The following is a 21750-nucleotide window of genomic DNA, read 5'->3' as shown; positions in this document are numbered from 1 at the left end:
GCCTCAAACACAGTATAAAATAACATCAATTTAGCAAAACTTTACAGTATCTACAAACATTTGACCACATCTAGCACAGTTATGTTTCCTACCATAGGAATGGGGGGGGGGGAGTGTGCACCTCCTGATTTTCAAGAAATGTTTTGCAGGGATTCTGTACTGGGAATAAGCATTTTAGTGGCAAATTGTTTTTCTTACTTTTGAGTGAAATCACCTACTACCCATCTCAATGTGAAATCTGTTTCATTTGTAAGATGGCTGAATAACAGGTCTTGATATTTCCAGAAGGTCAGAAATATTAAGACAGAAGCAAGATAATTGCAGGGGGAGTAATGAGTTTAAAGACAGACAACTTATTTTTTTATTGTAGTGGCAGTACAGATGTAACAAAGGCCATACATGATAGGAAATTAATCAGTGTTGGCTGTGTGTAGCTAGATATGCTGGTTATTATTACAGCTAAAACAATTCTCTTTTATATTGAGTTTGAAGCTTTTATAGCTTCTTAATGTCTATGAATCTACCTGCACTGGACCTTAAAAGTATTCTTCATCGCTAGTTCATATCCTCCTCTTGGAGTGAAAGCTACTAAATGTTTAAATCATCTCCCTGGTCTATGGTTTACTCAGGCTAAAATTAACTTTTTTTGATGACACAGTAGCAATTCTCCAGGCCAGCTAGACCACAATGTTGTGAAAACACTGTCAAATATTATTTTAAAGTCCCCACATAAAATGGAACAGAGGTTCATAAATTAAAAACAAATAGCAAATTAATGGACAGGTTTAGAGCAGTAGCATTAAGTAGATGTTTAACAAAAGTGTGTGTGTGTGTGTGGCACAAAAATGATAAGCCTCACTTTTCTAACAATCTTGTCCACATCTTCAGGCTGTACAAATGGAAAAGTATCCATTATAATCAGACAAACAGGGACCAAAGTTACATCCACTGGATCTTTATCAACTATTGCATCGAAGTCAGCATGGATACAATCAGTTTTATCTATGTGTGCAAACTGATTACAATGAGTGGTCCACCTCTTCCTCTTTCGTAACAGACCTTTGACTACCCAACAGAGTCTGTAGGGTGATTCTGTACAGATGCAATGGTGGCAGGGAAGTTCAATTTCTTCACTGCCTTCACTGCCATAAAGTACGCCTTCAGATAGCCCATGTTCTATCCAACTTGCTTCGCGTTTTCCACCAATGTAACTTGTCAACAGCCTACACATTTTATCGTACGTAGGAACTTAGAAAACCAAGGAGCTCATTTGGCTCCACTTCATGGGAGAGGACATTCAGGAGTGATTGTGTGAGATCAACAAGAGCTTCAAAAGAATCACCTGCTGAGGTGACACTAAAGTCCCCAATAGCCATCCGAAAACCATCCAGAGCCATCAGTCTCCTGGGGCAGACAATCATAATTACTCACTCCTCCCCTGCAAAGGCTCTGAGCCCCAACAAGTCTAAACCCCACCAGCTAGTGATCTGTCCTTGACAAGAGAACTATAGAAGGTTCCTACACTCCCAGATACCTTCATCCTACCCTGTGCAGAAAACCAGATCCAAAGTGTGGACTGCCGAATGAATGGGCAGATATTGGTTGTCATAGAAGCCATGAAGTCCTGGGCCATTCCCAACAAGGTAGCCTCAACACACACCATAGAAATGCCCTTAGTTAAGTATCCTGACAATTTCCAAAAAGAATTCAAATGGGGGAAGGGTTTGTGATTTACTTCCCTCCATGGGTATGGGGCAAACTGTATGAAAATTGTTTATGGCATAGAGGCTTCCCTAGGCAAGAACCCAGTAAAATTTCAGAGACCAGGTAATTATGTTGAATGAAAAACAGTTTAAGACTTTTTTGTGTTCTGGTAAATTGACACCAAAGTCACTGAAAGTATAATAGGACAGATGATGGATACATGCAGTGGCAGAAGGACTAGAACATACAACAGTTTCCAAGCAAACTCTCAGTGCTACACCTTCCCCCAAACCCTCTTTTAACGTTAATACTTTAGCACTCCTGGGAGTGCGAAAAAGCTAAGTGCACTTAACACTAAATTACTTCAACATCCCTCCCACAAAGCACTAGGATTGGAGAAACCTGGTTAAACCATTCACTATGATTAGAAGCCAGAGCTGACAGTCACAAAACAACACTTCCGTCTCTCCCTTCCCCTCTCCCCACCCAGGTGTTTCTCTTATAGGTAGAGACTGGGGGGAGGGGGAAATATATCAATTTTTGGAGACACATTGTCTGTCTTTCTCTTCGGGAGTGTTCAGATTCAGTCCACATCAGTGGAATCCCACTTTGATTTGTACTCCTCCCAAACCTGTCCAATCACTACAATTCAGTTTGGGACTCAGGGTTCAGCCAAATCTGAAGCATATCTCTAACATGTAATACCTGTTAAAAACATCCTCATTCTATACTATTAGTACATGATAAAGGTTTCTTAGCTCCATTTCCTAAACAGATCCAAGAGGACAATAAGCAGAGAAATAAAAATGATATCTTAGCACAGGCTAAGACGTAAGAGGACTAAAATACAGATTAAAATGATACTTAGAACAGGCATTACATATTGTGTGTATGTGCATATATACAACCACCCGTCTCTTTTTCCTAATGCTGTAGCAAAAGTACACTCTAGTTTTTTACACATACATAAACACAGTCACAGGATCTACATGTCAACTGAAGATAATCTATCTGCTCTCTCAGGAACATTTCTCACATAATATGTCCTTGGAGGTAATCTCAGTGTAAGGAAAATAAATCTTTAAAAAGTGGATACTAGGTAGCTCTCTTGTTGTGGAACATTCATATTTTATTTAATTAACATGTGTAGCTACATAAAGTCTACTATAAGATAGAAATTCGATATACCTTATTTTCAAGATGATTCTGTCAGTAACAGTATATACATTTCAGAGAACATAGGTTAGAGGGATATTCCTGCGATCCCAAGAAGGGGGTTCTCCCTGAACTACCTTCACTCTAACAGAGTATATTTTCTTTTTAATTGAATTGAGCATTATAAAGAACTACTGGCCCGGTTCACAAGGTTATGAAGGGGAAATAGGACACAGTGGCTTATTTCCCTCTCCTTCACATGTGATGGTCACATGCCAGGGAGATTTGCATAATTTACATAAATACAAATCCTACAACCGCTCATGGGTTCTGGGTGGCTGGTTACCCACGGCAACAAGCCACCCTGGCCAGGTTCACATGACACGTCAGGCTGTGCCATTAAGGGTAATTATGCAAATACCCACAGCATGCAACCAGAGTGGGGGCAGGGGGAAAGAAATAGCTACTGCGGCTCCCCTCAAGATTGCTAAAATAAAAAGAAGCAATCTGCTAGCATTTCTAAACATGTTTTAAAACCAATGATGACTTTTTAAAATGAATAAATAAATTCCGGGTGCTTTCATGAGGCCCACTGTTGTTGGCTTCCACTTGTAGTAGGTCTTTCCCTTCTCAACCTATTTTTCATTGCTTTTCATTTTATTATAGTACAGAAAAGTCTAAAATGCTACCATATATATATCATCACTATCATCATCATCATCATCATCATCATCATCATCAAGACCAGGCTGCTGCTCTAGGAATTAAGAGTTTTTTTGGGGGAGGGGATTGGGAGAATTCCATGTATTTGTTAGAACATGAAGAATTCTTTTTAAAAGTTTAAAAAAATCCCTTACGACTATACAGAATGATACCAAAAACAGGACTGGAAACTGAAGTTTAAAATATAGTACAAATCATTTTCAACTGGAGAGTTTATATGCACATGTTCCAAGGGCTATAAGGTCTTAAAAGTAATACTGCTGCTGAGCTGCCAGATTTAAGAGAACAACTTCGTGTACAAGAGGGTGTTGGAAGAGAAATTTTCCTGGGAAGTGTAAGAAGGTTTTTTTGGGGTTTTTTTTTAGCATGAGAAAAAAACACACACACACACAACATTATTCAAAATAACTTATCTACTCTGTTAGGAGAGAATACTGAACATTCTAAAGGAGAACAAGCTAAAATGGCAAAAGAAGAGAATATAAGTTTTCCCCTCCACCCACTTTAAGAATTAATTGCACCACTAACTGAAAGTAAAAGAGAAAGACAGAGGATGTTTTAAGCCACAATTATTTCTAAACAATATGTATCCACAGCTGTCTATACACTCTTCTACAGTCCTGGCCATGTCTAAACACCTTGCGATCCTAATAATTACAGAAACAAGAGGATCCTTTGCAAGGTTGCCTCTCATGACTTTCTGTAATCAAGCTCTGGTTACTAGTATTTCTCAGGTTCTTCGGGGGTGAAAAGAAGGGGGAAACAGAAGACAGGAATAAAAAAGAAATGAGGGAGATTTTTTCTTGATGCATTCTCCCACCTACCCAACACACCCTTTCTCAGTCTTATCCTCTATCCAGTGTTTTGTGTTTTAATTCTGTTTCTGTCAACATCCTTTAATCTTCCTACAGGATGTTGTTATTCCATAGACTGTGTGGAAGTGGGCATATCATCAATTTCATCGAATGGGTATTTAGATGGAAAATTCATTTAAGTAGTAAAGCGTTTAGAGAGTTGTCTACAAAATCTCAGAAAAATGAAGCACAAGAAAATGAACATAAGAACGTTAGAAGTGCCATGCTGGATCAAACCAAGGGTCCATCTAGTCCAGCACTGTTCACACAGTGGCCAACCAGCCATCGGCCAGGGATGAACAAGCAGGATATGGTGCAACAGCACCCTTCCACCCATGCCTCCTATGCCCAGTTGTTTCCATTTGTCCAGTCCACCTTTGGCAAAGTGGAGAAGGAAGAGAGAGGGAGGGATTTAGTAGCGTACAGGACTCTGGCTTTCTGTCCTGGAAAGTAAGAGTACCCAATGCCTCCCAGTTAAATATGTTAAGCATGCACTGGAAACTTCATTTCCCAGTCATCAAAGGATTCTCTATAGGACCATCCCAGGCCTTAAAGATGGAACATCTTCAATTACTCAAGCCTTCTACCCCAGCCCTCCCTAGCACTAGCTCCTCTTCTTTGCAAGGGTACATTTTGGGGAAATGGATCAGAAGGCTGAGCCATTACAAGCAGGCACTGATCTTTGGGATTGGAAAGCTTTGGGCTCAAGTCGTCATAATTCTTATTTTGTTTGTTCAAGCCCAAATTTAGGCACAATAAGCAATGATTGCAGGAAGTGCAACCTAACAGGAAGTATCTCTTTCCAACACTAGCTTTCATTAAGCCAAGAGGAGAGTGTAGGCTAAGCCAATTTATACTTCGCATACATCTATTCTAAACAAGAAAATGTTAGAAAATGCTGTAAATCTAGTCAATTCTTCTGTAGAAGGATGAGGCCACTAGAGCTTACGAAAGAGAAGAAAACCCTGAAATGTATAAGCATTTGTAAAAGTGATGAAAAAGGATCCTGTTGTCCATAAAAATGCATTGTAATTTAATGATATCACAGGTCATTCTAGAAGTTGAGGCAAGGAGAGTATGTTGTTGCTCTGGAAAGCAATCTGATTTTGCTAATGAAATAAAAACCATCCTTTAAAAGCTTTAAGAGATGTGAAATATCAGGCATTAGACCTGTCTGACAACAGAATTGGCTATTACCTGTTCAAACCCTCAGGCAAGTGTTGTCTAATGTTCTTCTAAATAAAAAGTTCCATATCAAGGGGGAGAGAGGGAAAATAAGTTGTAGTACCTTATCTATTATTTTCACAGGTCAATGAAGTCAGAAGAGAAGGTAGCTTTATGGAACATTATCCTATTAGACATTCATTAGGTTTTGCTTCAGCAGGGTCCAAGTTGAATCACAAATCTAATTTTTAATATTTTCACAATTACCCTGGTACCTGACAACTAATGCTGATAAAAGTAGCTACACGTCTACACTCATATTCAAAAGTGTTGGCAAAGATTTGTCTTCAAGTGACAAAGGAAAGATTTCATATTACAGTAATAATTGTTGAAGTAGTCTGTACCAATAGTATTACCATAGCCCATACTGGCTACATGTTTTGGGGGACGCTTGGGCAAAATGCCCTCAGAAGGGCTCCATTTCTAAGTGGGTCCACATCCTCCTCACCACTGTCACTGCTGCCTATTTACTTGTTTTTCCCCCTCTGGGCTCAATTTGCACAACTGCAGAAAGGTAGAACACTCGGGTGAGTAAAGGTTACTGCTCCATCTCTTCACTCCTATCACTGTTTACATGCACAGAAAGGGAGCAGCAACAGCAGCAAAGAGGAGGTGCTCCTGCAGAGCCTGGAGTCTCCAAGGAGCTGGCATCAGGACTCCTGCAATATGTAGGCTTTGGCAGGTACCGACCTCTAACACCTGCCTTGACAAGTGTACACCAGTGAGATGAGAGAAGAGAAAGATCCCTCTGCAAGTGCCAGATGTCCATCTTGGTTCTCTATACATATGCAAATATGAATGGATGCTACTGTCCTGCAATAATATTTATGGCATTTCTATGTTGTCTGGGTGGCATCATAAAATTGTTTAAGAACACAATACAAAGCAATAAAAATACAGATTGTAAGCCTATGCGGCAGGGTCTTGCTATTTACTGTTTTACTCTGTACAGCACCATGTACATTGATGGTGCTATATAAATAAATAAATAATAATAATAATAATAATAATAATAATAATAATAATAAAGACACAATAGAGCAGAGATACATCAATAAAATCAATACAGATAGGTCTTAAAACGTTAAAAGCCAAAAAAACCATAAAGATCTATGAAAAGCCCCAAATATGTATTTTTAAAGCCTGGGGGAATAAAAATAATATTTGCTTCTTACCAAAAGGAATACAGAGCAGGCATCAGGTGAGCCTCGGGGGTGGGATGGGAGCATTCCACAACCACAGTGCTATCACTGAAAAGGCCCTCCTGATAGTAATCATTCACCAGATCTCACCTGGCATTAGCACTGAGAACTCCTCCAAGGATAACATCAAGGTCTGAATAGGTATTAATTACAGTTATCCAGCAGGAGGCAATCTTTCAGGCGACCTGGCCACAACCCATTAAAAAAATTAGCACAAGAATTGAGCCCAGACATGGACTAGAAGCCAGTATAACTGACAAAGCAATGGTGTCATATACTGAAATCACTGAAATCCAAATTTCAGCCATATTATGGATTAACTGAAGTTTCTGGACCATTTTCAGAGATAGTCTCATGTACAATGCATGCCGAGGCTGCTTGACGAGAATGCATAACTGTAGCCACTTAATCTCTGTCCCAGTTGGTGTATAAACCAAAGCTGATAAAAGGCACTCCTAGCCACTGAGGTGACCTGTGTCTCTAGAGACAATGTTGGATCAACGATTACACCCAAACTGCAAAACTGAACCTTTAGGGCAAGTGCAGCCCCCTCCAAAACATGTTGAACAACACTGAGCTGGGAAGAAAAACTATCCACTAATCACCATCTTGTCTGCATTTAATCTCAGTTTATTGACCCTTATGCAGCTCATTACAATAGCCAGGCAGCGATTCAGAACACCCACTGCCTCTCCTAGATTTGATGAAAAAGAGAGATAGAGCTGGATGTCATCTGCATATTGATGCCCCTCAGTCCAAATCTCCAGATGGCCTCAACTGAAGTTATCAGCAAAAATAACCAACAGTTTTATATGGATTTCAATATCTGAATATACAGTATCCTTACCAATAAAGAGTAGAACACTTTAGACTTAATGTAAACAAAAGAGAATACCGTATTTCTTTGATTCTAAGGTGCACTTTCGCCCCCATATAAACATCTCTAAAAACGGGGTGCGTCTGAGAATCGCAGGTACGTTTATTATTTCTTAGAATCAAAGCTTTTTTTCTGTTGGTGGTACTGAAATTAGTGTGCGTCTTACAATCGACGGCATCTTAGAATCGAAGAAATACAGTAGTTGGGGTTTCTGGCGATATCATCAAAGGATTTTGATAAGAACTGTCAATGGGAAAAGAGTGTCTGTAACCTAGAGTGCTACTTCCTCTAACCAAACTCAGCATTTATTGATGGAGATAAGGCAATGGGAACTACCAATGCTTGTTACTCCACCCCTAGAGACCTATGCAGCCCAGTTTATAAATTAAAGTGCCCTACCTTCTGGAAGGAGAGTCTCAACTTCTTGTCCCTAGAATATCAGAGCAGGGATGGGGAACACATGTTGTTGGTGGGCAGAGCCGGAGGTAGCAGTGGGTGGGACCAGAACCAAAAATGGCAGGCCATCCCTTTCTCTCTCTCTCTTTCTACCAACCCCTTGTCTCTCCCCCATCTGAGAGGGCTGGTGGGGAAGGGACAGTTTCTGCCAGAGGCCTGAACTGATAGTTTGCACAGGACTTTTGAAATTAGGCAGAGGGCCGCATGAAATTAAGCTACATGAAGCCCTGGGGCTTTAACTTGTACAACCCTGCTTTAAAATATTGAAATGTGAAATCAAACATTTTTACACTTCATATACAAATAAAGTGCTCAGCTAATCTAAAAAAAAGGGTATGTATACAGCCACTATCCTGCATTTCATAGCCCAATTAAAACATGGGGGTGGATACAATGTGCCTGCCCTGAAAGCCATAAGTCATTTTGCACAAGTGCTGAATCCATAGGTTCTAGTGGATATATACTATGGTACATCCCAGAACATTCTAGTATGGAGAGTACAAATGAACGAGAGTGTTCAGTTCTAACGTAAGTTCCTAATATTTTTTTAACTGGACCAAAAAAAATCAGTTTCAGGAACCACTGTTTCCATTTATTAAAAAAAAAAAAGAAAAGCAAATTAAAGGCCTGGCATTTGCTTAGTGAATTACACAAAAAGATTACACTTTCATTCAAAGATGAAGCCTACAAATAAATACAATTTAAATCTATTTTTAACGCCATGGCATATTTTTTTTGCAAAAATAGTGTGTGTGCGTATGCAACATAACACACACATATAAATTAAAGACTCGCATTTTCTTTACAATGATGGGTAGAAAATGCTAACCAAAACCATCAGGGGAGTTAGCAAAGCAGTGCAACTTACAGGGTTGATGTGTCCCAAGGGCTATCAGGCAATTTTGCTTGGTGCAAGGAACCTTGATAAAATGGATCATCAGCTTTTATTTACAAAAAAAAGCCCTTATTGCTGTTAGGTAAGTCTTAAAGAATATGACTGCTGTATAAATCCATGAAGCAACCTGCCAAAATTTATATGAAATCCAAAATTTATTTTTAAATAATAAGATTTCAGCAGAATTGAGCATGACTGACAATAACCAGGCTTCTTAATGAAATCTGCTGCAAAGCCTGAATTTGGACCCATCTTAAATGTAGAGAAACTCCTCCTTTGTCTTCCCACAGTACTCGTTCATGGAATACAATAATAAGACAATATCCTTGATTCAAAAATGGTTAATCTCTGCACAATGTAACAACCAGTTCAAGTCTATGCCCTTTTCAGCTATAACTAAATAACCCAGTGACATGAAGTACACAAATCAAATGGAATGTAACTTTTTCCAAAAGGCCATAGCTTTGTTTTACCATGTAAAACTTGTCATATCTATCTAAATTATTAGTTGATGAGAACAATAATCTGGAAAATAATACCTTTTACAATAATTTAAACAATAGTTATGATATGCAATTTTTGACGCCAGGTGAAAATCTTATTTTTCCAAGCATTTTAGATTTTAAGTTTCTGTTGTTTTAAATCTGTTACTGTATTTTAAATCTTTGCCCTGCTCATAAGTTTTATTTTAATTTTATATTGTAGTTTTAAATGTTTATAATGTATTTTATCATGTTGTGTTTTAATGGTTGTGAAGCACTCAGAGAGCTTCGGCTATTGGGAAGTATAGAAATGTAATAAATAAATAAATAATCCTTAATTTCAGTTCTAAAGTGTACTGAGATTAAACTTGTGTTTCCAAATTATCTTTTTAAATTAATGCTACTCAGCCGATACTGGGAGTGCTACATAATATAAGGTACAGATAAAAACAAAGATAGGTCTTCACAGTATGTCATTGCATCATACCTTCATCTGTGGACAAGCTGCAACTAGACTGCAATAACTACACTGCAATAACATGCCAAAATAAGCAAAATAATACATCTTCAGATAACTGAATTGCTTTCCATGAGCATCCCATAAAGTAAAGTCAGGAGACCTGGGAGTACAATTCTGTGCACGCTTAATCCCATTGAAAAAAGTGGAATTTACTTCTGAGTAAATATGCATAACACCAGGCTGTGTATATTATAACAAATCTGCAGACTCTGTTAAAAGCAGTACAAAAGGGAAACATCTATGCATTCTAGTTACATTTCTTTATGACACGTATATCTCACTCTTCCTTTGGAAATCTCAGAGCAGTTTACATGGAATTCCCAGGCAATTTTCCATCCAGACGCTGAACTGGATGAGAACTCCTTAGCTTTAAGCGAGGTAAATATCTATAAATGCAACAAATGCATGTACACAGTAAACCTTGCAAACACATACTGCTTCTGTTTCTAACCTCTAAAGAGAACAGTGATAGATTTCTATTCAGTAGCCACATTACTAGAGAACGAAACCCTGGGGAAAGTCTCTACTAAACTTATGAACTTCCTAAATATCAATGTTCTGCCTACATAAACATATTCTAAAGGAGTTCCATGGGAACTCAAAAAAAAAGAAGGACTTAAAAACATCCATTTTATCCTTTACAACTAGCAAGTGTTTATAACATAATTTATTTTAACTAAACTACAGCAAGTTTTTCCTTGATTCCGCAGCAAGATCTATTAATCCAAATAGGATTGATTTCCAACTATGTATATTAAAGCTGTAATCTTAACCATAATAAAACTTAAGCAAACCTTCCAAACCAAGTGTAATTAAAACCTATAGATAAACCACTGTTCAGCAAGTAAGCTATGAATAATAACAGAACTAGAATAAAGGCTAGAAGACTGAGCTGTAAACCAGGAACTTCCCAGTCCAAACCTTGCCTTTGTCCTGAATAAACTTGGTGGACTTAGGCATCTTCAAACCAGCAGCTCTAAGCCTCAGCCTACATATAGGAATAAAAATATTGTTTTATCTTACAGGGTTTTTGTAAGTATAACTAAGATAAATATATGAGCTGCTTTGTTCATTCTAAGGATAGTATCACGCATGCATTTTCAAATATGCATTTTCTGTGATCACCTGGGAATTTTTGCACCACTTCAGTTAATGTTTTACCACTATTTACAAGTCATGCTTTTCCTGCTTCAAATGTCACAATACCCCTCCAGCTAGCATGGAAGATATTCCCCCCCCCCACTTGCACAGCTTGTATGGTGCCCAAATTGGAGTGAGACTGTGAGTCTGATGCCACTCCTTCACGGTATCATTCGTGACAGTGTGAAACCTCTTCTTTCTGCATGACCTGTCCATCACCAATTCCTTCACTATTCCTTACTATCTGAACTTTGATGAACTGACAAGCTTGTTGCCTTATCAATTTCAGGTGATTAAAAAAAAAAGTTCAAAGAAGTGTGTGTGTGTGTGTGTGTGTGTGTGTATGTATGTATCTATATATATATACATACATACATACACATACACACACACACAGGCACACCAGCACTGTGGCATAGCAATACTTAAAACAATTTTTTTAGGAAGGATTGATTAAATTAATGTTGTTCTTTCTGAGCTTATCAGTTTCACTGCAAAGCAGCCGAATGGAAAGATAATGATAGAAATGACTATTGGTCAAATGCTCTGGGTTACAGAAAAGCAGAAGGAACTGGGTAAGGGAACCACACCATGCTTATTGACGGTGAATAAAGAGACAGTTCCATACAGGAAAGAGGGTTTAAACATGAAAAAATATTGAAAGATGGTGAACACAGGATCCAAAAAAGCACTTCATATAGAAGATATGCTGACATGTAACAAAACAACAACACAGGAACATTAAAATGTGATCGATGGTCATGCAGGAAGGTAAATTTGCTATCTATTTAGGACTCTGATACTAGTACATTTGATTTCACATATGCACACCTACAGTGGGAAGAGCTCAAAAGCACTTTTAAATAGCATGTCTAGAATCTTTCTCACACATACAAAGCATAAGTATAATTCTACTTATTACTAAGTATTCTTCAATATTTGGATTGGATCTAATACTTTTCTGTAGATCTAATACTTTTCGGAAATGACTCTACTTTTATGAACCAACATTTTACACTAGTTTGGTTGATGTATCACAACATTCAAATCCAGTAGTTGAGATAAAGTCAAGATCCTTTTAGCGACTGTGACATACATGTGATCCATTAAAGCTATTAACAATAGTCTAGTTCAAAGATTTGACATTAAAAAAACAGTGAAACCTCAGCTAAAAGTCTTTCACAGGATACAAAACTCCAATAGTTGTTTAAAAATGAATTTATGCATTTTAACAGCTGATGAAGTAGTCGTGCAAATTTGCAGTTTTGGTAAAAGATTACAGTAGCTACAGTCGGTATAACCTCAAATAAAGGTTGCCTGTAGTGTTTTATTATTTATTACATGTTATGCTAAGTACCTGTGAAAGGGGACATTCCTTGGCCAATGAACTCTGGTTCATATCCTTTAGTAAGTCCTTCAGAGCATTTCTTACTGTTGTGTGAGACCATTGTTCAGGAGGCAAGTCTTCTAGTTTAGGGCAACTATTTGAGACATAGATTAGAAAAGGGATTATTACAAGATTGCATTCTGCTGCAGAACATTCCTTTAAGACAGACAGATTTCATTTTGCGCATCAAGCAGATGCATCTGGAGATTGCTCTCAGTCTCCTGATTGTTCCGATTAGTTAATTACTTTATACAACACATCTGCTGTATTGATGCATGAATTATACATCAGCTGCATGTGGCGACTATTTTTTCATGTTACTTCTACCTTCCTGCTCTGATGCGCTTGGTAAAACAATTTAAGGTGTAATGCCTTCTCACAACTGATCATGAAAAGAATTAATATATTAGCTTCCCCCCACTTTTAGATACAGTGAAATTTAAAAACCTTGACTGCAACTATAAGAGCGAACAAGTCATTCTTTTTCAAAATGCACACAGATGGTGCTGTTCATGATATGCAAAAATATTTTTCTCTTAAGTAAACTTTATGTAAAATGCCTTCTTGCAATGCATCATTTAATTGACTAAAATGCAATATACTTTTAATGAGATACCAGAAGAAAAGCTATGAATCGGAGCTATGCGAATATAAGGTTTCTACAATATTGGGGGGGGGGGGGGAGTTGTATTTTTTTTCCTTAAGAACAGCAGTAACAAAAGAATACAGGTATTATTTTTCAGATTATCTGCTTAACTCTGCAGGAACTGAATATTCATATTATTTATACTTTTGAACTAAAGACTGCTGCTCTGTGTGACATACCTGTGCAACTGAATTTTCAATGTGACAACATGATAAACATCCTGCAGCATGTCAGCTACTGTAGCATCAGGAGCATCTGTCACATAGGAGAGAGGAACTGGGTTCCATTTCCCAACCTGGATTAGCCCTGTACCAAACAGAAACATGACAGGGAAAGGGGATTTAATCATGAGGTCACTGGTTTTAAGGAAACAGGTAAAATAACAGGTAAAATAAAAAATGTTATTTTTTAATTCAATGCCTACCACATATTTTTCCTTTTAGTAGCTAATAAGTTGTATTTTTAATAAACCTTAAAGAACCTCCTAGTGTGAATTACTGTACTACAAAATATGGGTTTGTGGACTTTCCAGTAAAGAACAGAAAGAGAAACTCAATGCTGGAGCAAAGTTGACTTTGCTGAAGTCATCTGCTGAATACATCTGCTGAAATGTACTCTACACTTCCTTGTGGCTCTTCAGTGGTACAGATTATCAATGATGATTACTGCACTGAAAGCATTTAAAAACAAAGCAATGAAAAAAAATGACTACAAAAATGCATTTAAGCAAAATTTGAAAAAATCGTTTTGCTTTGTTGTTGATTATACACACTGGTGCAGCATTCCTGAAAGCAATGAATATCATGTTCTAACCCCTCCCGTAAGTGTAAATACAGATTGTTTTACAATTTATCAAGACATATTTACCTTTTGCTTGGGCAGCAGAGCTATGAGAATATCCAAGTGATAGCAATGCCATTTCAATCAGTTGGTTGAACAGCATGTCCTTTCTTACCAAAACAAATTCTGCATGCTCTTCCTTGCAATCGTACTCAATGGAGTTTTCATAATGTTCCACCACACAGAAAACTGGAAGCATGGTTCCTGTAACACAGTAATTTGAAGAAATCAAAAATTGTATGGTATTTACATGTACCTTCTGAATGGGTTGCTAAATAAATATCACTTGGTTGAAATTCTACCCATAGGGTCTTGCCAGATATAGGATACATCACACACATAAATTTAATAAACATTATATCAAGTGTTAAGTATAGCTTTTCATCTGCTCTAAAACTCAGTACCTCCTTGTGGAAATTATAAGGTTGGTTGCAGAGAAATAATGTTGGTTGTCCCTATCCTATCTGATTTGTTGTGAGAGTCTGCAGCGTGTCTACTTAAATACACACTGCAGAAGCCTTCTGAGTAAGCATTGCAATGCCATCTACATAATTCTGTTTACAATAAAATTTCCTCAGTGGTGCCAAAAATACTGAATTACTAATTGTTACAAAATTTCACCTTTGTCTGGCTGTTCTTCAAATTTTACATTAACAAAACGGTGCAAGAAAACCCAACCCAACCTAATGCTAATTGATTTTATTGTTTGGAAATAAGCAGGACACATTGAAGCTACATATAACAAGATAAACATTCAGAAAAGACAAAATAATGTGCACAATGCTATTTTGTATTTACTGTTGTCTAAGTTATTGTTGTGCCTTGTCTTTTTTTAAAAAATAAACACTGTTCTATAAATATAAGCTCATAATTAACATTTTTAAACTTTTAACTTCAACAAAATATTTGCCTCCTTTATTATACTGATGTGGTCCCACTGTAGTCAAAGTGGTTTATAAATCATAAGGCACAGATCTCATAGATCTCAGTGGCATTATAGCAGTGCTACTGAAATATGTTTAGCCTTTTAAACGTGTATATTTGTGACTCTTACAAGGCAAGGTTTCTATAAATGTTGCTTTACTTTCTGCTAGCTATAGAAGATTAATAAACCACGTTGTGCAGTACCATTCACATAACATTTGCTATAAGAAGGACCTCTTCTTATGAAATCACAACTGAGGACTTAAATAAGAGGAAAGTGGTATGTAAATATAACACCTACATCCAGTAAGCCAACAATGAAACTCCAACTGACTTCAGAGATGAAGATCAGGCCCCTTACTGACAAAAAGTGAAAGAGTTAAAACAGCTGCTGCACAGGAGCTGTCTCATGGCATACTGCCAGAAGGGCATAATCTTTAGCATAAATGATGGCAAAGGTTACTTTTACAGGGCGCCTAAGATCGCCAATTAGTCCTACAACATTAATGCCTCTGTAAGCACTGCCCTCTACATTTACAGAAGTCATCTAATCTTGTAAAGGTATATAATGCACACTGCATTGGTAAAAGTGATTTATTGATGACATCAAAGTAACTTGTACTAGAATCCCTTTGTTCATTTTGTACTCCTACATAGTAGTAGATTATAATCGCAAACACCATTTGAACTACATCTGCAGTGAGCTGTTCATTAGAGAGTCAGTCTCTGGCAAACCATCCCCTTAAGGCTTGCTTGGAAAGGTGCACAAACTCTCTGGTTTGCTGAATAGGCTCAGCATGAAACACAAGCCTAAACACTTGGCAGCATTTTGCATCTCATAGCAAGAGGTATCAGGAAGGAAAAAGACCAGAGTATTATTATTATAATGTAGACCGCTGATTTCTTCCTGGCTTCATTTGTCAAATCACAGATAGAACAATATATTCTGACCCATCATAACCAAAACAGAACAAGGCATGGGAGTAAGAAGGGGGTAGTGAAATCATTATTAGAACACTAATTCCAGAATCTACAGATTCACTTATTCCATACCTTAGAAATACAATACTGTGTATGTCATTATTTCCTTTGACTGACTAGAAAATAAGAAATTACATTACAAAATAAAAAGAGCCAATTTCTCAATTAAAACTCCTTGAACTTATCCCCACATGGATAATACAGTAATTGTATTTTATACTGTAATTGACAGGGAACTCTACTATTGTGAGAAAGGCCTTCAAATCACTACTTAAATACAAGTTTTCTTCTTATCCACTGTAGCTATCAAAAGGTACCATATGACTACAGATGTTAAATCTCCACAACCTGTCACTAGTGCCCTTCTGTTAAATGTGAAAAATGTTATGCAGGAGACCACAATCTCAGCTAGCTGATCACTCTTGAAAGTACTTGGCAAGATCTCCAAGAGCAGCAACTTTATAACCTTCTAGTATTAAAGGGGAAAGCACTGGTCAGTGCTCAATGCTAAAAATACAGCATGATTTAAACCTGAAGGCAGTGTTAGAGGTTTTGCTGAAGGTTTATGAGTCTATGTAAACAGCATGTCTGCCATAAGAAGCAGAGAAGTCTGTAGAATCCTTGTCTAAAACTGTCCTGGCATTAAAGTTTGCTGTGCAAATATCACATAATACCAGAGACAGCTGAAATCTCCTATTTAGGAATTTATGGAACTTATATGTTTGCAGGCGTCAGAAAGTCCTTTTTATATAGTCCCAGTGCTTCACAGCACAATATTAATGCACTCTGTTTAAAAAGCAGCAATAAATTATATTTTTAATGCCTTACCCTGGCTTTCTTAAGATGCATACATTCTTGGCAAACAATCAATAAATAGGGTAATCACGAGCAGAGGCCAAAGAATTTGCTGAAGTGCTGTTTTTCCATTTTTAATAGATACAGATCTAACAATACGGACTGCTGTGCCTGTTCATTCTAAGATCAATATATTCTTTGTTTTCGCCAATCCAAGGAAAAAATAAATGATTGTATGATAAATGTTATGCATCAGAATGAAATGCCAGTGCCTTCTAACTTTGTGTTTAATTGTCTTGGCTGAATGCTATACTTTGCTTAGCAAATGCAAGAAGAAATCTGAATTATAAACATATAGCAATTATACTGAGAAAAGCAGTATTAAAACAAATGCCAAATTATATACAGCATATCTGGATTTAAATTAACACGACTGCTGTGTATGATCCAAAAAGATCATGCATACTATTAATTCTATTTTAAAATAATCATAATACAAACACAGCCTCACACACACATACCACAATCAGTCAATGGCTCTAAAAACCTATTTTTCTTGTGAGAATGTCTAATTACAGCAAACCAGTCATTGAACAATATGACACCCAAGTTGTTCATTGCTCAGTAATGAATTGTACTTAAGGAAACAAAGTGCGAAAAATGGTCATCATAAAGGAGTTTTCCACGAACACCAAAAAAGCTTTGTATCGCTTTCTTAAAGCCAACCAGCAAATATTTTAGAAATGCTATTGACCTTCCAATTTTGGACCCTTGTCAAGGATAGAAGTAGAAAACTGGCTGTTCCAAGAACCTATTATTCATTTACATGCTATAAAAAAGTGTTTAGCTCAACACCCCATGCAGGACGAGTTTATTACAAGAGTTATCTTTGACTGGTAACATTATTTGGTCTCAATAAGGCAGATAATGTGAAGATAAGGGTTCTTTTTTCTATTAAAAAGACTCCACCCTGAAAAGCAAGATGCTCCACCCAAGCATGCAGTTCAATCTTCCAAGTGCCATTTCCTTCAGAGTTAAGGATGAGATACTTGTAGAACAGAAATGTCATAGTGAAGTACAAATTATGCAAAATCTTGGAAGTATGTTTCTTCTAAAACAGATTCAGAATTATTGTGTTACCTTTTCTAGTATGTGTTTTCATCAGGTGTCCAGAGTGTTTTAAAGGCACTCCTTGCATTTTAGTTCCTGTACTTCCAAGTCTTCCTCTTCCTAATGGGCTCCCATTCTGCTCCAAGCGGGCAATTTTGGCTGGTGGACCCTTCGGATCGCTTACATTGTTAGACATTTCTGAATGTTCTTTCCCCTGAGTTGTCTCGTTCAAATGATCCATACTCAGTCCCGCCTCTAAAGATCACCTGCCATGATTTAAAAAAATATATATGTGTTGTATACGCGTGCGTAGTTTTATGTAGGCAGCTTTACACATGTACATAATACATCTGTATAGCATGTTCACATAATATTAAATGTCTCTTAAAGAAAAATACACTTTTAGGATATTTGCTTCATTGTCAAACTATCTTACAATTTTAGGAGTTTCTTAATCTGCTATATACAATAACCAATTTATATACAGGCTTCGTTATCTTAGAAAATCATGAGTGAGAATAGTAGGTGTGACTGTTTAGTAGCATTCACACAGTAGTATACCCACTGCTACAGATCTCTAATGTGCATGTTCTATGATTATGATCATGATACAAATTCCTTATTTTATCAAAATATTTGTTTAGTAAGGGGAATGTTGTATTGTCCAATTCCTTAGGAAACAAAGAGGATGAAATTTGAGTTAGGCATGCAACAGATTAAACTAGTAATGTGATCTTTCATGCATATGCATCTCCTTCATAGATAAAAGTAAAATGCCCCAGATGCTTGACAGTCTCTGGGCATTTTAAGCATAATTTATATATTAAAAGATTGAGCAAGCTCAGATTTTAAAAATGTAGGTAAACTTTTTCCATGTTATATAGCACTGTATGAAATGCTGGATCAACTATGTCATCTTATAAAAGCCATATGGAGGAAAACATGGAAGCTTGTTCAGACAATTACAACTTTCTTGGGTATCAAATTAAAAACCTTTCAGCACCTATGAAATCTATGTGATGCCTATTACAATATTGGAATAGATGGGAAAGCAATATTGGAATAGATGTGAAAGCAAAGAACAAAGCTATCCACAACTTCTACTCAGATTGAAGTAGATATCCCTGTAATATTTGCACCATTATTTTTTTTCTTTTCCAAAAAATAATAATGTTGTATGACACACCATACATGTTCCATATAATCATTGAGTACTGTAATATTGACATGCCAGAGAGAGGCAGGTGGGGGGGGGGGGAGGGACACAGAGACAGGGTGGGGGAGAAGAAAGAGAGAAACTGTTGACTCTTGGAAAATTAGTGAAGCGCTTTGGTTGTACTTTTATTCTAAATGAATACTTACTTTATACTAGGTGAGCTGTCACTCTTCCTTACTGAAGTTTAACTACAATGTCTGCTCTATTATATATGCAGCCTGATCACTAAAAACAGGTGACCAGCCATTTATGAAGCTGTACATACATGCTAAACATGACTGGGGTGGGGGTGGGGATTACATAGAAAGAAAAGCATGATCTATTAACAAACAATTTTGAATGTACAGTTTCACATTTTTCCAGCTCTGGCAAAATCTTTTTGGCTGAGATGCTGTATATTCCCCTTGTAATTTGTTTCTTGTTTAATCATTGGCTGCTTTGTCTTTCATAAAAACTGTGTTAATCTGAAGGTTTAGAAACAACCTTAAGAATGCCAGCTGAATAACTATAAAGTTTAGAATATAATGGTTATTTATCCTTACACTCTAGGGTGACATGCTGCGAACCAAAGGTTTACCGTTGATTGTGGTCCCATCTGTTTTCGGTTATGAGTCTCATTAACAATAAATATGCCTACTTTAATCACTTTTTTTTAATCAAGATTATTCTTTTTCATTACATTAACTGCTGTTTAACCCAAAACTGCACATCTAAATTACTAACATCTACACTGCTTGGTAGTGCTTCACCAGATCACTTTGTCCGTCACTCTAGTTTTTTCTCTTACTTCTCTAGAATTAGCGGATGGTCCCAAAATGCCTTGAACAGGAAAATCACTGCCACACTCTACAACTTAAACACTCACCTGCTTCAAGAATTGGGCTAAAAAACAGAACTATCATGTGCCAGATCAACATTATCTCACGTCCAACAAACAAAAATAGTAAGTTAAATGGAATTGTATGTATGTTGATTTAAAAACACTGTGTAGGTCATTCTAAATTGGACTTAAGAACACTATACATCCTTTCACTCAGTCATCTTGTAAAAAGATTGATGTTGCAAAACAAAATTTGTGCACATAAAACACCTAATTTACAAATTTAAACTCTTGTGCCCAAGGCTAAAGTTCACCAAAGCCTCCCTCCATCTAAAATAGTAATGAGCAATAGTCAGCATGATCTGCCTGTGACAGCTCCATGAAGTTAACTATTATCTCTGGAGATGACAAGGCCAAAAGCTTCTGCTGGTTTCATGTTCAACCATTTGTTCCATCTACAAGTTTCCAGCATCAACATTAGCTTCAAGGTACAATTTCATAAGTGCACCACCAGGATAGGAAGATGGCATTCTAAGCATTTTCTAAGTGGAATTCAGTCATCAGAGCTATGCTTCTGCAAGTAGAATAGAGTATTGTATCTTTAACACTTTGAGAGTTAGCCCCCTCCCCTTTCCCCTCCCCCTCCCTCCAGATAAAACCCCTTAATCACATTTAAGAGAGGCTCTGTTCTTATCCATTCCATATGGCTGTCATAATCCAGGCCAAGCTTTCACTGTGACCTTTTAAAGAGACAAAGAAGCAAAACACTATCTAGAAACAGGAACACCGCAGTTTGAGCGAAATTTTATAAAAAGACCTGAAACTCACCACTTCAAAACTTGACAGCATATAAATAATAGAAACAAAGGAGATTTCCTTTGCGGACCGATCTCTTGAAGAAGCAGCAGCAGCTCAAGACTGATGTTTTCTAACTCCTTTTTTATTTTATTTTTAAAAATCTTTAAAAGTGATGGAAACCTGAAGGATACTTTTTTCTCAAAATTCTATTTTTCTACGAGGGGGTAGGGGAAATACATATGCCAAACATAGTAGCCATTGGAGGGAAGGCAAGAAGAAAAAAGGGCAATAATCAATATACTAAAATGCAGCTTTTTCAATAATCGTAAATGAAAAAGGTGAAAAATGTAATCAGACAGCGGAATCCTGACAACAATAAAGTTTCTTTTTAAAAAATAAAGAGTAAAACTGAGAAAAGGTATAGCCTGTCTAAGTCTGCATTCATTAACAAAAAAAGTGCAAATAAGAGAATGAAGTGGGGGGGGAGTGAAACAGCTTTTCTGACTAATATTTTTAGAAGCAGATCTATTGAGTTTGTCTCTTACAATTATTTTCTAATAAAACATAGCACACTGACATAGAAAATACAGCTAAAGACATGCCTTTCTCCCCACGAAAAAACTAATACCAAAACTTTCTGCATAAAGCCCCCACTGAAAAGAAACATAAAAACATTTAAAGGTTATAGAAAAGTTGCAAGTAAAGGCACTAAAATTCAGTTTCACTACTGCCCTTGCTATTTATTATTATTATCATTATTATTAATAATAATAATGCAGACAACCTCTCCTTTCTCATTTACCCGGAGAGATTGCGTTTGGAAAAGGGAGGGGGGAGCGGAAGGAAACAGTCACCACCAAAAGTGAAAAAAATAAAATAAAAACAATCACTTCACTTAGAAGAGAATTAAAAATAATAATATACTTCCGAAGAGTTAGGCAAAATGAACGTTGGGGAGAGAAGATGAAAAGAGGGGGGCGGGAAGAAGGGTAATCAGGTTT

The 21750-nt window shown here is 37.0% G+C and overlaps 1 protein-coding gene across 12 annotated transcripts in view; it reads right to left on the bottom strand.

Moving 5' to 3' along the window:
* SATB1 (SATB homeobox 1) overlaps positions 1-21475 on the bottom strand; it is a 103175-nt gene extending 81700 nt beyond the window's left edge. For 11 of the 12 annotated variants that reach the window (XM_063128475.1, XM_063128439.1, XM_063128412.1 and 8 more), the window contains exons 1-5: positions 20780-21475; positions 17946-18181; positions 14133-14309; positions 13445-13571; positions 12590-12713 (exon numbers count right to left, since the gene is read on the bottom strand). In XM_063128475.1, coding sequence (XP_062984545.1) covers positions 12590-12713; positions 13445-13571; positions 14133-14309; positions 17946-18156 — 639 coding nt within the window. In that variant the 5' untranslated portion in view covers positions 18157-18181; positions 20780-21475. The remainder of the gene's footprint in view (positions 1-12589; positions 12714-13444; positions 13572-14132; positions 14310-17945; positions 18182-20779) is intronic. The other variant, XM_063128481.1, reaches the window with a different exon arrangement.
* Positions 21476-21750: the final 275 nt, after the last annotated feature.

The sequence above is a fragment of the Elgaria multicarinata genome, chromosome 1 (assembly GCF_023053635.1).
Source record: "Elgaria multicarinata webbii isolate HBS135686 ecotype San Diego chromosome 1, rElgMul1.1.pri, whole genome shotgun sequence".
NCBI lineage: Eukaryota > Metazoa > Chordata > Lepidosauria > Squamata > Anguidae > Elgaria > Elgaria multicarinata.
The sequence above is the reverse complement of the archived record's forward strand: the minus strand, read 5'-3'. Positions and strand labels throughout refer to the sequence as shown.